This window comes from Lithobates pipiens, unplaced genomic scaffold (assembly GCF_037356315.1).
Source record: "Lithobates pipiens isolate NorthernLeopardFrog02 unplaced genomic scaffold, aLitPip1_a1.2 Scaffold_22, whole genome shotgun sequence".
Lineage (NCBI taxonomy): Eukaryota > Metazoa > Chordata > Amphibia > Anura > Ranidae > Lithobates > Lithobates pipiens.
In genome coordinates this window covers 318,048,242-318,067,458 of record NW_027507784.1, presented here as the reverse complement: position 1 = coordinate 318,067,458, position 19,217 = coordinate 318,048,242, and the positions used below count along the sequence as shown (strand labels likewise).

At 42.3% G+C, this 19,217-nt stretch overlaps 1 protein-coding gene across 3 annotated transcripts in view; it reads left to right on the top strand.

Moving 5' to 3' along the window:
• LLGL1 (LLGL scribble cell polarity complex component 1) overlaps nt 1–19,217 on the top strand; it is a 114,737-nt gene that overhangs the window by 33,341 nt on the left and 62,179 nt on the right. For all 3 annotated transcript variants that reach the window (XM_077449444.1, XM_077449443.1, XM_077449442.1), the window contains exon 2: nt 1,789–1,886. In XM_077449444.1, the coding sequence (XP_077305570.1) occupies nt 1,789–1,886 (98 nt within the window). The remainder of the gene's footprint in view (nt 1–1,788; nt 1,887–19,217) is intronic.

The window sequence follows — 19,217 nt, the reverse complement described above, 5'->3', positions numbered from 1 at the left end:
TTGGCCCCCCTTCTGCTGCCGAAGCCTTTTTTGTGTGTGTGTGTGTATATACACACACACACACACACACACACACACACACACACACACACACACTGTTTGTTTTATAGAGAAGCCATAAGTGTCAGTTCCTTATTCCGTGTGTGTGTGTTTTGGTGCGTTTTTGTATTTTTTCGTTTATTTCCTCAGCTTGCTATTCTACTGTACCATGATTTATAAATGCAGTAATTGACAGGGGATCCCTTTAAACTTGAAGTTATTTTAAAGGTTTTCTCTGAAGTTGAGAGAAGCTGAAATGGAGGGATTGGCTGAAGAGAAGCAGAAGGCACATCCTTTTTGATCTTTCTGCTTTGGCTGTTGAAATAAACTAAGGCTGGATTCACACCAGTCCAGTGCAAATTCCAGCTCCGTTCTCTGTGCAAAGAGACAGCTGTTCAGCGCTTCCTCTCCGTTTTTGTAACTGCGGATCAGCTGAGCAGAGAGAGGGGGAGGTGTAGTGAGGAGGGGAAGAGAATGCCTGTTCACAACGGAACGCATCAGATGCGTTCCCATAGAAGAAAATGTGCCTGCAATTCGCACCGCACTGCCTAGAAAACGCACACTTTTTTTTTGGCCAATGCAAGGTGCGACTGCAACACACATATGTGAACCAGATTGAAGGCAAGTAATAGATTTTAAAATGTTCTGCGAATTGGATTCTGTGTAAGCCGCATCCAATTCGCATAGGTGTGAACCCAGCCTAAAACTTGTAGTTCCTTGGCAGACTAAAATCCATTTTCATCATTTAGTATATCCAGCTAGAACTTTTTATTAAGTTTTTGGATAGGTTATGGGTTTTCTTTCAATTTGGGGAAAAATATATCTTTCTCTTACGTCCTCTTGTCAGACAGGAAGTAAACTCTCCAATGCAACAATCTCCCTTTTTTTTATAGGGCTTGTTTACACATGGCGATGGTAAAAACACAGTTGAGCTGGGTTTTTACTGCTCCCTCTTAAGCTCCAAAGGCAGTGGACAGGGGTATACTCAAGCAAACATACTGCCTGCCAAATGTTACCCATTCAAGTGTTTGGGACCAGGGGTGGTGGTGTGAACTTCTAGAGATTAAAACTGGTGGTAAAGAGGTGACTCAACCCCTCCTCACTTTGACATCAATGATTAACATTATACATTTATGTCGCTTTGTTACTTTTTATACTTTGTTGCATCAAAATGCTGCTGATTTCCTGCAGCCAATTCCGGTCTACTGTACATGCACCCTAGTGGGTTTCCTGATGGTGACTATAGTGGACCATATTTGCAAAATGTAATTTAAGCAGCCACTTGTGGTATAGGGTGTTGTCACCCAGTAACAGGAAGGGCCTTTTTAAGGCTGTACATGGTAGGATCAGTAATGGGGAACAACGTGGATTCAGTCAAATTCAGGAGGAAGTTGCGTGTTGGGCCAATCGGCTGTTTGCAGAGACCTTGCAGCTGCATGTATGCAAAGGAACCAGGATGTTTGTGACATCATTGATCTACTATTGGCTTATTAGTCAATGATGTCACAGGCATCCCCACCTCTGTGTACGTGGAGCTGCAGGATTAGGGGAGCTGGTTTGGTCAGCACTGTATGTTTCCTTCCAGGTTCAAAATGAACCCAAGCTCATCCCTTTTTATGAGATTTTAGTGATTTGTGATTACCTATGCTAAATGTTGTTGGTTTTCCACTATATAAATTTTGCTCTTTTTTTTATTTATTTTTTATTTTTTTAAAATGTATAATTTATTTATTTTTTCCCTCCCTACAGACCGTGGAACATGGATTCCCCAACCAGCCAAGCTCTCTCGCCTTTGACCCTGTGCTACGGATCATGGCTATCGGTGCCAAATCTGGAGCTGTTAAAATGTATCCTTTTTAATTCGTAAACAAAAAATAAAATAAAAAATAGAACAAATTGGAAGACGGCAGATGGAGAATTTTATTAGAGCGTTTAGTGGTCGTTTGACATCCCTTGCTAATCTCTCCTTTGTACTGACAGCGCTATTGTATATGTCGGCCTAATTTTGGTTACTGTCAGCTGTGGTTGATCTTTCGTTTCACAGGTAATTGCATTCAGTAACACCTCAGAGGGGAGGGTGTGGAGGAATTGCTGATCCCTGAATTTATTTATCCCCCCCCCCCCCCAAGAGAATAGAGTTTCGAGTAGAGCCGGTCTCTCTTCAAGCTTCCACATATGGGAAATTTTTTATTTGTTCAGTCTTTTCACCTCATTAATAAAATTGTATGACCGTGGGGATCGAATTACTTGTTTTTGTACAGATTTGCTATATTGAAAAGGCATTCAAACTGGTTTCTGCACTGAAATTCTTCCATTGTGTATGACAAAGTGCAACTCCCCTCAATATTGCTTTTATGTAGTGGGATAAATCTTGCTTGGTATTAATGGGGGGTGACTTTTTAGGCTGCTAAAACAAAGAATTGTCTTGCTTTTAATTGTTATGTTTGTATATCTGTGCTGCTGATGTGCACTCTCGCTCCAGGGTAGGCTGCATATTATATCTCTGGATTGACTTCCTGGACCATGCCTATGCAATGTGTCAACGTGTGCGTGCGTGTGTGCGGGTTCTTCATTGCCCCTGCCAGGATGAGTGCTACCCACCTGGTCTTGTATTTACCTTCAGCCCCAATGCAGTCATAATTCTCCTCTTGAAAATGGCTACTATGCTCCCATATGCTCTGCATGTACGCCGCTCACTTGATGTAACCAGAAGTACAGAGTTTGGGTGCTTGATTTTGGTGCCTATGGTGTTTCCTAATTAAAATGGGCATCAAAACTTTTATCACATGATGTTTATGTAGTTATTTCAGGTACTTCCATATCACCGTCAATTTATGCAGCGCTTTACACAAACATGTATGTAGCTCAAAAAATTTGAATATCAAAAAGTTCATTTATTTCAGTAATTCAGTTCAAACAGTGGCACGTTCTATATTATATAGATTTATTACACACAGAGTGATGTCATTCAAGCATTTCTTTCTTTAATTTTCAGTTGTTCAGGAGATGGTCATTGACACCCTCCACAAGGAGGGGAAGTCACAAAAGGTCATTGTTAACCACTTAAGCCCCGGACCAATTTGCAGCCAAAGGACCAAGCCCCTTTTTGCGATTCGGCACAGCGTCGCTTTAACTGACAATTGCGCGGTCGTGCGACGTGGTTCCCAAACAAAATTGGCTTTTTTTCTCCCACAAATAGAGCTTTCTTTTGGTGGTATTTGATCACCTCTGCGTTTTTTTATTTTTTGCACTATAAACAAAAATAGAGCGACAATTTTGAAAAAAAATTCAATATTTTTTACTCTATAAATATAGTACTCTATTTTTACGCTATAAATATCCCCAAAAGATATATAAAAAAACATATTTTTTTTCCTCAGTTTAGGCTGATATGTATTCTTCTGCATATTTTTGGTAAAAAAAAATCGCGATTTATTGATTGGTTTGCTCAAAAGTTATAGCGTTTACAAAATAGGGGATAGTTGTTTTTTTTTTTTTTTTATAGCTTTATTTATTTTTTCTAGTAATGGTGGTGATCAGGCAGTGAAGGAGTTAACCACTAGGGGGCGGGGAGGGGTTAAGTAAGTGTTTGTGTTTTTTTTTTTTTTTTTAAACTGTAGGGGGGCTTGGCGTCTGACGTCACTGATCGTCCTATAACAGGGAACAGACAATCAGTGACTGGCTCAGTGGGAAGCACGGGGAGAGGTTTGTTTACAGACCTCTTTGTTCTTCAGCTCTGTGACCCGATCGCAGGACAACAGCGGCAATCGGGTCTGCTGGTCCCGTGGCCACGGAGCTCAGGACTGGGTCGTCTGGCGGTGCGCTCCCGACCTACGGCTGGGAACTTAAAGAGCAATGTACAGGTACGTGCTTGTGCCCAGCCATGCCATTTTGCCGATGTGTATATGTGCAGGAGGCGGTCCTTAAGCGGTTAAAGAAGCTGGCTGTTCAGAGTGCTGTATCCAAGCATAATAATGGTGAGTTGAGTGGAAGGAAAAAGTGTGGCACAAAAAAAGGTGCACAAGGATAACCACAGCCTTGAGAGGATTGTGAAACAAAGGCCATTGAAGAATTTGGGGGAGATGCACAAGGAGTGGACTACGGCTGGTGTCAGGGCTTCAAGAGCCGCCACACACAGATGTGTCCAGGACATGGGTTACAACTGTAACACTCCTTCTGTCAAGCCACTCCTGAACCAGAGACACCATCAGATGCGTCTTGCCTGGGCTAAGGAGAAAAAGCACTGGACTGTTGCTCAGTGGTCTAAAGTACTCTCTTCGAATGAAAGGAAATTTTGTATTTCATTTTGAAATCAAGGTTCTAGAATCTGATGGAAGAGTGGAGAGGCACAGAATCCAAGTTGCATGAGGTCCAGTGTAAAGTTTCCAGTCAGTGATGATTTGGGGAGTCATGTCATCTGCTGGTGTTGGTCATCACAGCCCCTCTACCAGGAAATTCTAGAGCACTTCATGCTTCCCTCTGCTGACCAGCTTTATGGAGATGCTGATTTAATTTTCCAGCAGGACTTGGCACCTGCCCACAATGCTAAAAGTACCAATAGCTGGTTTAATGTTCATGGTATCACAGTTTAATTGGCCAGCAAACTCGCCTGACCTAAACCCCATGAGACACCAGACCCAACAATGCAGATGAGCTGAAGGCCGCTATCAAAGCAACCTGGGCTTCCATACCACCTCAGCCGTGCTACAGACTGATCACCTCCATGCCACGCCACATTGATGCAGTAATTCATGCAAAAGAAGCCCCGCCCAAGTATTGAGTGCATACTATACTGTACGTGGCCATACTTTTCAGTAAGCCAGCATTTCCCCACTTAAAAAAACCAACCCCCCCCCTATTTTTTTATTTTTATTTTTTTTAATATTGGTCTTCTGTAATCTCATTTTCTGAGATACTAAATGTTGTGTTTTCACTAGCTGTAAGCCATATTTGTCAAAATGAAAAAATATTTCACTCTGTGTGTAATCTATATAAATGAGTTTCCTTTAATTGCGTTACTGATGTAATTTTCTTTGATATTCTAATTTTTTTACACACACACTTACTTTCACATCAGTCCCTGCCCTCAAGGAGCTTACTAGAGGTTAGTCCGCCCAAAACTGATACCACGGCATTTGGTGGAGGATGGGTTCTTTCTCAGGAACACTATATTGGTAGGATCTGTACGGAGTTCGGGGTGAGATTTTGGAGAATGTAACAGGAGAAACTGGAACAAAGGTGGCCAAGAATGCCTTAAATTCCCAGGTGGACAGCAATGGTAGGGTATTGTGGTATAGCATTCACATCACTAAAGTATCCAGGAAAATGGAAGCTTGAGGCCGACTTGGCTAACTTACACCTATAAGTTGATTGGCCTTTGAGTATATGCAATCAAGTTTGTAACCATTTGTAAAACTATAGATTAGAAAGTAAGTATTAGAGGTGGGCTAGGACCTGACCTGGCTTTGCGCATCTGTTGTGTCTAAAGTTTAAGCATACACTGCTCTAATTTTTAGCCACTTCCTCCTGGAGTGGCAGAAATTTCAACCATGGTTGTCCCAGTTGGCATAATCTGGCTCAACAAAAGTATATTTAAAAATTGGTTAAGCCAGATGGAAAATTCCTGGCCGAACAGCTACTGCAGTCATTGTTTGTTTGGGTTCTCTCATAGCTGCAGGTGCTGTGGCTGTCTAAACACAATAGACAGCAGTGCTGATTCCTCCCAATGCTCTGTTCAGCATGGATTGAGGGAGTATTGGCCGTCTCTCTGGAGACAGAACCTGAAATATCTACTAGTGTTTGGCTAGCATAAATCTCAGCTGTCATGATGGGGGAACCATTGTGATCACATGCAGGCTGGAGGCTCCATTGATAAAAAGCTTTTAGTTGCCAAATGAAAACTGCTACTTCCCCCATGCGGTTTATCTGCAATGCTAATAGTGTAACGATCAGATGCCGTTGCATTTTTAAACTATAATTGAAATCTAGAAAACCTTCAATTAATTCTATGGTCACAGCATACTTTAATTTTGTAATGGTAATACAAACGGTAGTTATTTCTTATAATCCAATATAAGGGGACTTCATTTCCTTGAATGTTTAGTACTTTCTGTCTATTCCTTTCTGCAGCTTCTTGGATACCATTCATGTTTTGCAGCTTTCTTCTCCTACTGGTGTGTGTGTGTGTGTGTGTGTGTGTGTGTGTTTTTTTTTTTTTTTCTCTAAGGACTACATATCCCATGGTACCTTGTCTTTGCAGCAGTGTTTCCTGTACTGACTTCGCCTCCTGAGACGACTCCTCTCTGCATCTTTGTAGTTCAGGAGGCTGGCTCCATGAAATGCGTGTTACAGACTCGCAGGGCAGAGTAAATGCTGGTCACAGAACTCAGGGAATTAAAGTGGATGTAAACCCGATTCATGACATTTTGAGCTGGGTACATTTAATTGCAGCGTTTTCTTATCTCTCTTCAAAGCCGCATGTCCCGTTGCTTTCTCCTGCTCAGTTCTTCTGTGATCAGCCTGATAACTTCTGACAAGTTCTCCATCAACTGTGAGAAAAGGAGCCTGAATTTTGTGATGGGAGGGAATTATATATAGATTAGCGGAGTGCTGTTAAACAGTTCTGAAAGTCTCTACCTAATGAGGAAAGGGGGGGGGGGGGTGTGCCTTTCCTCCAATCAGCTGTCTTGGCTGTATGCCCAGGCTTCACTGCAGTGCTGAACAGGAAGAGAAAATCTCCTAACAGGATCTGAACTTTCTAAAGATTATATAAAGCTAAAGACAGCAGATATACATGTAAAACTTATGTAGGGAGATTTGTTCCATCTGTGTATCATCTGAGGCTGTTCACATCACTGGGTATAGGCGAGAGAGTTTACATCCACTTAAAGTGGCTTGGGATCTTTACAAACTTGGTTTACAAATTTTAAAAAATGTTCAGAGCAGGCTTGGAGTAATAGAAACTTTAATGTGGAGATTTTAATTAAATTTTTACCATAGAAATTAAAGTTTTGTACGATTGTCTTCCCAGGGAAATGCAAGCCTTATGTTCTCAAAAGTAGATTTTTTTTTTTTTTTATATATTTTTTTTTTTTTTTTTTTGTGGCATGCCAACTGGTACCCATCCCTACCCGAATTCCACTTGCAAAGTGAGGCATTCTATATTCTATTATATATTCTAACCAACTAGTTGAAGAGTTGGTGATGAGAAGTTAGAGGAACTGCAGTCTGCTCACATAATTTCTAATATAAACATATTTGCCATTTCTGAAGCTTCTCTCAACCACTTTGCATATTTTATATATACTGTGATTCTGTACTTTGCAAATATGCTGCAGAAATCTCCCTCCACTAAGTCTGGTCGCAACCATTTTAACTGTGGGCAGCTGAAGCTGCTGCCTGTTCACTTCCTGGGTTTGCAGAGGCACACCTCCTCCAGCTCTCATTGGCTCTCTTATGACTCATCCCCTCTTCCCTTTGTGGCAAACTCTCACGAGCGTGTGAGAGCTGTGCATGATGTCATAAGCCTAGGCTTTTTTCCAAACAGGAAGTGGGCTGTATAAGGTATTTACTGGCAGAAAAAAGTGCTTTGCTATCCAAAGTTAAAACAACAAGGGCAGAAGATTTAATAGATGGAAAGTTGAAAAAAAAAGTTTTGCTTTTAACCAACAAGTGCTGATAATTTGATTTAGGAATCTATTTGTAAATTAACGAAAGGGTTGAGTCCATATAAACTTATTTTTACATTTTGAGTTTGGCTCCAAAACCACACGATTTTCAGTGCAACTTTTGGTGTGATTTTGATTTGACTTTGCATTTTATGGATCAAAGTTGCATCAAATGTCGCATCAAAGTAGTGCAGGCACCTTTTTCAAAGTTGCTGCGACTTTAAGCCATACCAATTTGAATGGGCGCCATTGGGAAAAAAATGGGCTGCTACTTGTCATGCGTCTTTGATGCCCAAAGTTGTATGACAAATCGCACAAGTGTGAATGAAGCCTTACTGTTTGAGTGTTTATTACCGTGTGTGTGTGTGTGTGAATGCTGAGTAGTAAAGCAGAGTCACTAGCTGCACCTGCACTTTCTTCAATCCTTTTTAAAAGGAATAGTCTGAATATTATTTGTCCCTTGCGTAAGCATCTTGTTGTTTTAGTTGCTCTCGTAGGTTGATGGATCTTGTTGGAAAGGGAGCAGTGAGAATTTTCTTTTTTTTTTTTTTTTTCTTTTTGGTGTCTCTAAGCAACTGTCCCCTGAATAGCTCCTCTGTTCTAACACAAAGGGATGAAGTGTGGCCACATTTGTTGTCCAGCTGAGAGCTTTGAGTGCCAGTTTCCATGGCGATGCTAGCGAGCATCTCTGGGGAAAAGTAAAAGTTGTTGGTCCTTATTTATTTTATTTTTTTTTGGTGCAGCCTTGCATTTGCTTATGGTGGCATTGGTATCCTTAAAGCAGAGTTCCACCCAAAAGTAAAAATTTCGCTTTAAGCACTCCTTGCTCCCTGACGTGTCGCATGTCATTTTTTTTGGGGGGTGTGTGTGTGTGTGTGTGTGTGACTTCCTGTTCCGTTTCCTATCTTCGGCTGCCTAGGCCCCTCCCTGCCAGCAAACTTCTGGGACACAACTTGAGATAGGAGAGCGTGACGTGCATGCCCAGTGCGCACCTGGCTGTGAAGCCTTAAGCTGTCATGGCTGAGTGCCCACAGTTACCATGACCGCACCGAGAGGAGGAGAAGAGCTAGCCTCTGGGTGGCCAGATCGCTGGACCTTGGGGCAGGTAAGTGTCTGAAAAGTCAGCGGCTACAGAAGCCACATCTGTAGAGGTTGGATATTTCTCTTCCCACCTAATGGAGTAATATAGTGGTATGGCACCCATATCAATTGTGTGCAGGCCAACTTCCTGCTGTCATAGGTCCCAACCCCCCCCCCCTCTCCTCCAGGTCTAGTATGGATTTGGAGGGGACCCCCCCAAAATTGATACCAGGCTCTTATCCCAGTATGTTGCCCGGGGGGGGGGTGCTCTGCAGGTGGGTTTCTTATCGGAATCTGGAAGCCCCCCTTTAAGAAGGGGGCTCCCAGATCCTGCCCCCCAATGCGACTGGTGTCAGGTACATCGTACCCCTACCCATTCACCCAAAAAAGCGGTGAAATGTAATAAAAACACAAGAGGCGGTTTTTGACAATTCCTTTTTATTAATAGCTGTTTTCTCTGGCCGTCTCCTCCTTGAGCTGTTTCTTCCCGCCGTCTCCTTATCGAGCGATCTCTTCCCGCTGCTGTCTTCCTTGCTGCCAGTTGTCACAAGGGGCTGGCTCTCCAGGTGATTCATCAGATGGCCATGCCCCTTGGCTATACAAGTGTCGGCATAGAGTGGGCGACAACAAAACTGATGAAGACATCAACAGAACAAGGGTGGCTTTTAAAAAAGAAAAATTGTTAGCGGTAACCGACGGCGAGGAAGAGGAGGCTAGAGAAGACAGAGCCATTAATAAGGGAATTGTCAAAAACCTGTGTGTTTGTTTTATTGCTTTCTGTGTCAAAAACAAACAAACTGATAGCTGTTACAAGCCATCTCCTCTCTATGCAAAACTTTTGCCTTTTAATTATACTTTAAACATTTTGTATAGGCAAAGTTCTTTTAAGGAGCTGGCAGTGTGTGCTGGTATCCATAATTCATGTTTGTACACCCGGAGCCCTGTGCCATGGAAGTAAATGTTAATTGACTGATTCTGTGCTGTGTTGGTTATACAAGCCCAGTCCTAAGGGAGGTTTAACACCTTCTAATAGACGCTGTGCAATCTGTTACCACAGCTAATCCCCCTCTGAGAGCCCCAACCAAGCAGTGCCGAGGACAGCGGCATGGATTATCAGATAGACGGCGGGGTATTAAAAGGAGATAGAACAATAATTAGTTAATTAATGAACTTCTGTTGTGCATTAAGAAAATATGTTCTGGGCAATCGACATGGTGCTATGGCGCAAGAAATCTGTTGCAGGGAACTGGGAAGGAGGGAGGGGGGTTTAAGAAGGCCAAAATCCTTGTTTTTCCATAGTTGGGAAGGTGGTAGGTAAATGTATATGTAGGCACAGGAATCTTATTTCTGCAGCTTGCTTATGGTACCAGCAGGTTTGTTGCCATACTACTGTTTACTTTGTGTGGTAAAGGATAGAAAACACTTTGCCGAAAGTAACTTTATACTGAATTATTGGGCTTAAAGTTTTGTATTAAGTAGGCAAATATTAGAGCCCCAGTCAGGTTCTTCTTGCCATCGGTCGGTATCGCTCGCATTCCACCTTTCTATTTGTCCTGGTCACCACTAGAAAAGCGAGGACGTCAATGAGGATACTGGGGTCCCCTCCAGAGGAGCCAGGCAGGGGTTCTTCCTATGTCTCAAACTACCAGTGAATTGCGTCACTGAGTTATTCTTGTCCGATTTCATGGAATCTGCCTTTCTGGTTTAAATTAAAAAGTTTGAGGGGGAAAAAAAAGACGAAAGACATACCCTAAAAAAGGAGTACCACTGATGTCTTCCGGGGGGAGGGGGGGAAGACATCAGTGGTACTCCTTTTTTAGGGTATATGTCTTTCGTCGTCTTTTTTTTTTTTTTCCTCAAACTTTTTAATTTAAACCAGAAAGGCAGATTTCATGAAATCGGACAAGAATAACTCAGTGACGCAACATTATAAAGATAGAATTCAGGCATGCAAGATGAATCGTACATTCTCAACGGTGATCTACCTAAGATACCTTCCATTTCTCTAGGAAGATTGGGAATAGCTGTCCAACAATGCACCATAAGAAAACCAGTACTACCTAACATAGAGAAAAAAGGGGTGGGGGGGGACATAACTTCTATTTTTTTTTATTTATTTTTTTGAACTATGACTTTTCACTGAAAAAAAAATTGTAACAGTCCAAAAATTGAGTTTCCATTTGAGCAAAAACAGAAGATTTCCAGGGTGGGACAGCGGGCTCTGAGGCTGCATTCAAATCTAGCATTTGCTAGATGTGTGTTTTTGCATGCGTTGCAGCCGGCCTGCTTGGGGTGCCATTAACAAGTGGCATTGCAAATGTGACGTGTGTGTTTTTTTTTTTTTTTTTCTGTTTTCCTAAACACGTGGCTTTGTTGTGAATGGGGTGTGAGAGTGAAAAATTCTCTCGCTTCCTGTTGAGTCTACAAGACAGGAAAGGACAGGACCGTCTCCATAATAAACATTTATGGCAATAAAGGTAAAAAAAGCCTGGGAAGTAGTTTAACTATTTCTTGCTTTTTATATATATTTTTTTAAATTTATTTTTATTTTTTTTCAAAATAAGGGGAGAATTTTTTTTTTTTGATGGTTTTTGCCCTGAGAATCAGCTGGTTTCAGAAACATTGACTGTTATGGAAACTAGCAATAATTGCATGTAAAATCTGAACGGCTGGTTTGTACCCAAGTTGATCAATCAACTTTGGTACGCTTGGCCTGCCCATACATGTTTCGAATCTTGACTGGTTCCTGCTGAACCGGTTGATATTCAAACAGGATGGCTGGCTTATACAGTTCACATTCGGTTTTGATTTATTTTATTTTTTTCTTCAAGGGATTGTGCTTTTGGCCATCCATTTCTTTTACAAAAGGTTTATTGAAAAAATTTCACATCAGTGAGACAATACAAAGATAGCATAAAGCTGCCAATAATAGTACAAAGACATGTGAAGCGTTACATAGGGACATAACAATGGTGGACTCGTGTCCGGCCTAAAATAGTCACATAGAAGCTTCTAAATTGGTCGTGACACGCAACCACACCCCATAGAGCAAAGCTAAAGGGGCATAGGGACGGAGAGAGTTCAATTATGCGATGAGGTGCCAATATCTGAAAACCACACAACAGGTAATAAAGCGAGCAAAAACTCTTACACCGCAAACAGGCGGAGTTGGGCTGCTTTCAAAAGGGGAATAAAAAGAAACCCCCGCTAGTGGACATAGATGCCAGTGAGCAGCCTGAGTGCATTGCGAGACAGATGTGATAAGAGAAGGGAAGAAATGAGAAAAGAGATAGCAATAGAGAAATAGGAAAGAGAGAGGGCAGAAAGAAAGAAAAGGGATAAAGAGGGGGGGGGGGGGGGAGAAAAAGGAAGGGAAGAGGGGGGGCGGGGGGGGGGGGGGTCCCTGGAGCGGGGGGGACATCCAACGATCAAAGGGAGAGGAGTACCGGATCAAATCTGGATGGGCGGGTATAAGCCACCCAGGGCTGCCAGACCCGAAGAAATTTAGCATGGGTGTCTGATGTTATCGCCGTCAGTTTTTCGTTCACCATTATATCATTCATGCAGTTCTTAACAGCCTCATAGCTAAGAACCGGAGTCTTCCAGGCCCTTGCTATGGTGAGTTTGGTTGCAGTAAAGAGATGTGCAGCTAGCTGACGCTCCGGACGCAGGAGTTCTGTAATCGGTTTCCACAAGAGGGCCTCAAAAGGGTCTCTCCTAATATCTACATGAAAGAGTGTACGGAGTAGAGCATATATTCTGACCCATAGTCTAGTCACCCTGGGGCAGGTCCACCAGATGTGAGGCATAGTGCCCTCCTGCGAGCATCCACGGAAACATAGGGGGGAGCAAGACGGGATAAACGCCGCCAGCCTCGAAGGGGTGTAGGCCATCCATTTCTGACATGCATGTACCTATGCTAGGCAGAATCTCATTACTACTACTATTACTACTACTATTACTACTACTATTACTACTACTATTACTACTATTACTACTACTATTACTACTATTATTACTACTATTACTACTATTATTACTACTATTATTTCTGTAGATTTGGTCCGGTTGTAGCTCAATTTGACCTTCCTTCACATCTGGGGTCAACCAAGTGTAAAAAGAGCCCAGATTGCTACAGGGATGCTACTCAAATTTGAAGACATTTACTGCCATCATGGCATCGGGGACCTGAGTGGTCAATCCACAAACACCAGCGCTGTCACATGATTCTCATACCTGAAAGTACTGGGTAGTTTCTTTTGCTCCTGGCATCATATTAAGCAGCAAGGAACAAAGACTACAGGTGGGGGTGTTCTTTACTGTGTGCCTATTCTACCTTCTCATTTGAACCATGAAAAAAAAAGTAGGCTCCCATGATGCAGTTGGAGTCTTCTGTATTCCTCTGTAATCTCTGCTGTCTGTGATATAATGGCAGTAGGAGATGAAGAAACTGTTTGTGATGAGCTTTTTGTATAGTCTTTTGTGATCAGAAAAGATTTAATGTGGTATTTAGAAGTTTCAGCATGCATAATAAAACTGTTGTTCTTTCTATTGGATCGGACCTGCTATCCAAAAAAATATTTTTCCCACCCCCCCCTCCCATATGTGAATGGGAACATCCGGTCCATCTCAAAGATCGGTCACTCTCTGAGCAATTTGTCCTCCCTGACAAAGGAGGATTGTGTATGTGCAGCTGTACTGGTCAGTGTCGGCCTATGACGGCATGGACGGCGCTGTTTTGGTTATGTACTGCTGACTTTCAGGAATTAAAAATGGGATGTTTTCTGGTCCCTGTGACATAAGGGACTTAAAGTGATACAAAGGTGTTTTTGTGTGTGGGTTTTTTTTTTTTTTTTTTTTTTATCTATCATGTCATACTTCCACTCCACTGTGCAGCTTGTTTTGCAAAGAGTAGCCCCAAACCTCATCTTCTGGGGTCCCTCGGCAGCACTCTCGGCTCCTCCCCGCATCAGGCGCGTTTCCGAGTCCATCATTCGCCCAGTGGTCACATCATTGGATTTGATTGACAGCAGCAGGAGCCAATGGCTGCACTGCTATCAATCTAATCAACAGCCGAGAACCCCCTAGCAGAGAGACGGCGTGGGACAAGTTCCAGGGCTTGGGTAAGGAAAACAGGGGCCGGTCACTGACAGGTATTTTTTTTTCACCTTAATACAAAAGCACAAACCTTTTTAGAACCCCTTTTTAAAGCAGAATTTCCACTTTTGGGTGAAACTCTGCTTTAAAGTGCCAATTGGCACTCCCATTAGAATCGGTGTTTTAACAGTTACAAACTGGAGCTAAATGGTACTTTAAAATAATCAACGTTTGTTGTTCACATTGCACTTCTACAAGCTGAAGCCCATGTGAGGCAGGCCTAAGAGACCATTGTCTGGTATTAGTCTTCCTTCAACTGTCCTTGAACTGAACCTGTCATACCGTGTCACTGGACCAGGTGTGCGCATTGGCTTTTCCCTCTATCTGTATTTTTCATCAGTTTCTCACAAGGGCCACCCTAGGTAGGCTAAAGAGGCAGTAAACCCTAATGGGTTTTGTTTCCTTTGCTCCTGCAAAAGAAGCCATCGCCGACCCCGCTGCAGGCCGCAATCCATGTTTGCCCCCTCTTCCTTCTGGGGCCAGGGCCTCCGGCTCTGTGACTAGCCGGAGCCACGTGACGTCACTCCCGAGCATGCGTGCGGGAGCCGCCAGTCATGGCACTCGAGAAGAAACAGCATGGGGGGGGGGGGGGGGCTGTTTCCTCACATTGCACGCGCCAATGGCCATATTGGTGCAAACGCAGTAAATGTCTCCTAAACAGCGCATGTTTAGGAGTTATTTTACAGTACCTATAGGTAAGACTTATTCTAGGCTTACCTATAGGTACACATTCCACAGAGGTTTACAACCTCTTTAAACAAATTTGACGAGATATTAGTTAAGTTTAGTTAAGATATTATAAGTTTTAACAAAACGCAAAGATGTTCAAAAGCAGTACTAAAATAACATGTCAAGGTATAATAATCAACCATTGCTACACAATATAACTGCAAATAGCCTATTTTTGCATAGTCTATGCTAGGATTAGTGATGTAAATAACATTTCATAGCTTGGTCAACAGGCTGCAACCTAAAATGGATAATAAAGGCATAACAAAGCCTCAGATAAGTAATAAGTTAAATAACTTATCAAAAATATTCATCAGAAAAGAGTGATGAGGAATTGTCCCTGTTATATAGCATCTAGGAGCTTATGTCAATGATTTTTTATGAAACCAAGAAGAGTACAAAAAAGTATTGCTTGTTTGAAACTGAAGGGAATAGAGAAAGTATAATGAAGAGAGAAGAGAAAGAAAAGGAGAAGCGATAGACGGAATCCTTGGTCCTGAGTGTGATTCATATGGCTGAGAGAGAGGGAGATCCAAGGAATCAACAGGGCTTCATCAAAATTGGATAGTAAATAGTCATCCAAGGGAGCCATATACTCCTTAGGGTCCTTTCACACGGGGCAGATCAGTGCTGATCCGCCCCGTGGATATCCGCTTGCTCAGCGGGGATCGCTGGAGCGATCTCCGCTGTGCAGGAAGAGGACAGGTCTGTCTCTGCACACTGCGCAGGGACGGACCTGTCACAGCGCCGCTCTCCCCTATGGGAGATCGGATGACGACGGACCGCAGTGTCCGTCGTCATCCGATCCAATGACGGATGGAAAAATAGCTTTTTCCTCCGTCGCACTTTTTCGGATCGGAGCGGGTCGGATGTCAGCGGACTTGTCACCGCTGACATGCGACTCTCCATAGAGCTCTATGGAGCATCCATTCAAGTCCGCCTGAAAAACTGACAGGCGGACCTGAAAGGATCGTCCGTGTGAAAGGGGCCTAAAGTAACTTATATTGTCTTGAGCTATAGCCTCTATTTTGGCATGAACCATAGCTTCAATGATTCTATGCTTTGTTTCGGTTACTACAAATTTTTAGATTTCCAGGCTTTAGCAATTGTTTGTTTCGCAGCCATAATAATCTGTTGTAAGTTTGCATTGGCTGTGGGAAAGTATTGTCTGCTTTAGATTTTTAAGAGTGCTATCAAAGAATCAGGAGAGATAGACACTGCAAATAAGACCTGCAATAATAACCTCCTTTAAATCTCAATAAAAGGGGCAATGAAAACTTTCTCTTCTCTCTCACCCCCCCCCCCCCTTTCATTAGATACACTTTTAAGCAACTAGTGGAAGGGTTGGGCACTAATGCAAATGTATTAAGGGTGTGGGGTCACGGATTGCATTTTGACTTTTCTTTCTACTGGAAGGAAGGAAGCCGAGTTGTTCAACTGGTAATTTAGTGATTGTTCAAACTCCCCATTTTAAGATTATATCCTATGTTGGTTTTAGATAGACTTTAAAATCTATTCAGCAGAAACTAATTACCAAAATCTCACGCAAGCTTTAACCTGTTAATCATTTAAAAAAATTATTTTTTTTTATATATTTTTCAATCTTTATGGGCCAGGTCACGCCACATGCAGTTCAGTGCTTTTATTTTATTTTTTTCTCCCTACATTTAAAAAAATGCAGGGAAAGTAGGTAAATATGGGTTCCAATAGCATAATTCACACCGGTTCGGTCAGTTCTAGAGCGTTCCAGTCACAGAAAAAAAACAAGCTGCTCAACATTCTTTAGATACAGCGATAGCTTGGGTGAGTTCGCTCTCGCTTTATTTATTTTTTTCGCTCTCGCTTTTTTTTTTTTTTTTTTTCTTGCTCTCCGCTCTTCGCTTTTCGTTTTCGCTCTCTTTTGCGCTCTCGCAGTCAATAAAAGCAAAAAAAGCATTTTTTTTGTATTTATTAAAAAAAAAAAAAAGTCCGACACCTTTCCAAAAACGTAGGGCTACAAAAATGCATTTATGTGAATGTGTTCCATAGGAACCCATGTTAAGTGTCCTGCCTTTCTGCAAAAAGTATGTAAAAATGCATTGGTGTGAATGGAGTCTTAATGTGTTAGGTTTGACATCCTACTTTTGGGTTTGCTGCAGTCTTGTGCCGTATACTCCGGGTTATCAAAGTTCCAGCCCCGCTGTATTTTCGTTGATGCTCCTGCTATTTTTTTTGGCCCAGGAAAAGATCCCCACCGAGCTGCTGAGCAAGCAGGACCGGGCCTGTCATGTGCTCTCCCCTCCTAAAACTTTAAAGGTCTTGAAACCATGGTAACAGGCCAAAGAGGAAGAAGGAATCTCTTATATGTTTAAGAGTCTCTCACCCCTCCCCAGTCGCGATTGTTCTCATGATTCTGCCTATGTACACTCGGTCACCTGTCACAGCCGCAGCCTGGAACCCAGCCAGAACACGACATATGTCTTTTATTTTCCTCCCAGCGGTTCTGGAATGTCGGTTGTACATTGTAACTTTTTGTCTGTTTTGAGCAAGCTTGTGTGTGTGTGTGTGTTGTTTTTTTTTTTTTTTTTCATACTATGCATCTGAAAAGGCAGAGACGTTTCTATTGTTTGGCATAGCTCAAAATACATCAAACGACCTGCAAATTTCAAGGCAGATTTTTTAATTTTTTTTTTTTTGCCTTCAATTTGAAGAACTGGTTTAAAGAGGAACTGCAGTCTACTTGCATACTTTGTAATTCAGACATCTTTGTCATTCTGAAGCTTCCCTACAACCACTTTTCATATTTTATATATACTGTGATTCTTGCTAAATATGCTGTAGAAATATCCCTCCACTGAGTCTGGCTGCTTCCATTTTAACTGTGGGCAGCTGAAGCTGCTGCCTGTTCACTTCCTGGATTTAGAGGCACACCTCCAGCTCTGCAGCTCTCATTGGCCCTCATGACTCGCCCCCCTCCTTTTCTGGAGAGAGAGAGCTGTGCATGTTTTGTGCCTAGGCTCTTTACCACACAAACAGGAAGTGGGCTGTATAAGGTATTTACTGGCAGAAAAAACGTTTTCGGCTCCATGCACACTAGGAGCAGAAAAAAAAGTCAAAGTTTTTTTAGCTTTAAAAATGTGTCATAGACTCAAATTTGAAAGCCTATTGTACAAAGTTTAGGCGAGTCTATGAGAGTTTAAGAGCATTTCGCTTATAGGTGTTTTTTGCACTACATGTACCTCTGCAAAAGCCAGGAAATGATGTACAGTGACAACACACTTTTTTTATTTTAATTTTTTTTATTAAACTTCACTTTTATTATATAATATAATATTCCCCCTTGGCTGATCAATGTACATTGCAGGGATTTTTTAACTTTGTTGCTGATTCCTACACTCCCCCTAGACATTTCTGTTGCAGGGGATGCCCACAATCGAATTTTGTATCTTAGTGCAGACTTCTGGGGAAAATCAGGATGCCAATCACACAAGCAGGACATGACATACCTGGGGGGGGGTTTACAGAACATCTTCAGGTAGCCATATTGAATTGCATTTTACAGAGAATTCCAGAGCTGCAGATTGAAAAAGAAGGCGTCATTTTTAATAACCTTCAATTACAATGACATGTGTCACAACTTTATATCCTATACATTTTTTTTTTTTTCCCCAAGAAAGTGAAGTTACCCTTTTTTAAGGTCTAGTAGCTGGTCATACACATGACGTTGTGATTCAACATTCTATGTGGAGCATAAATGGTGATGACTATTCTGATGCTCTAGTTTTATTTCAAGGGCCAGTCCATCCAACAGTGACGTTTTTCAGTTGTAGGGAAGTGCTGTGTGGAGGTTTTCTAAAGTTTCTTTGCAAGATTTCAGGTTTATTTGATTTTTTCCGTCATTTGCTTTAGAATCTCATTCACTCTACTACAAAATGGTGTGTTTTTGTCTTTTGTTTTTTCTCGTTTTTATACTTGTCTGCTCTGTGCAGACTAATTGCACAGACCGGTCCCAAACTTTGGGTTCCCCGCTGGTGCTCCTAGCTCCTCCTCTAAGTGTGCCACAATAGGAAGCCACTTCCGATCATAGCACACCTGTGTGTTTGATCCTGAGATGCGCTGCCTGTGTCTATTGACTCAGACAGCAAAGCTCAGCCCCCCCCCCCCCCTTACTTCTAACAGAATTTAAATGAGCAGTAGGAACCGATGGCTCCCAGCTAAGCCTGTGAGGGAAAGGAGCCTGCAGACAGGCGTATCTCTGGATTGAGTGAGTATTATGGGGCTGAGGGAGCAATACATTTAACCTAATATTGGCCTACCTTAGTGCAAGGAATGCAAATATTTAGGCTTTAGAACCACTTCAAAGCATTGTAAGCACCTAAAATGTGACCCGGTATCTGCTTTTTTTTGCACTGCCTGTAAAACCGTGCAAGAGGAAGGGGCAGTACAAGGAAGTAAAAGGTTCACGATAGGCGGAGAGCAGACAAATGAGCTAATCCCCCTGCTACTATTTTCGCTATCGAATAAAAGTCGGGGGGCGTGTCCTGTGCCACCTTGGCTCAGAGGAAA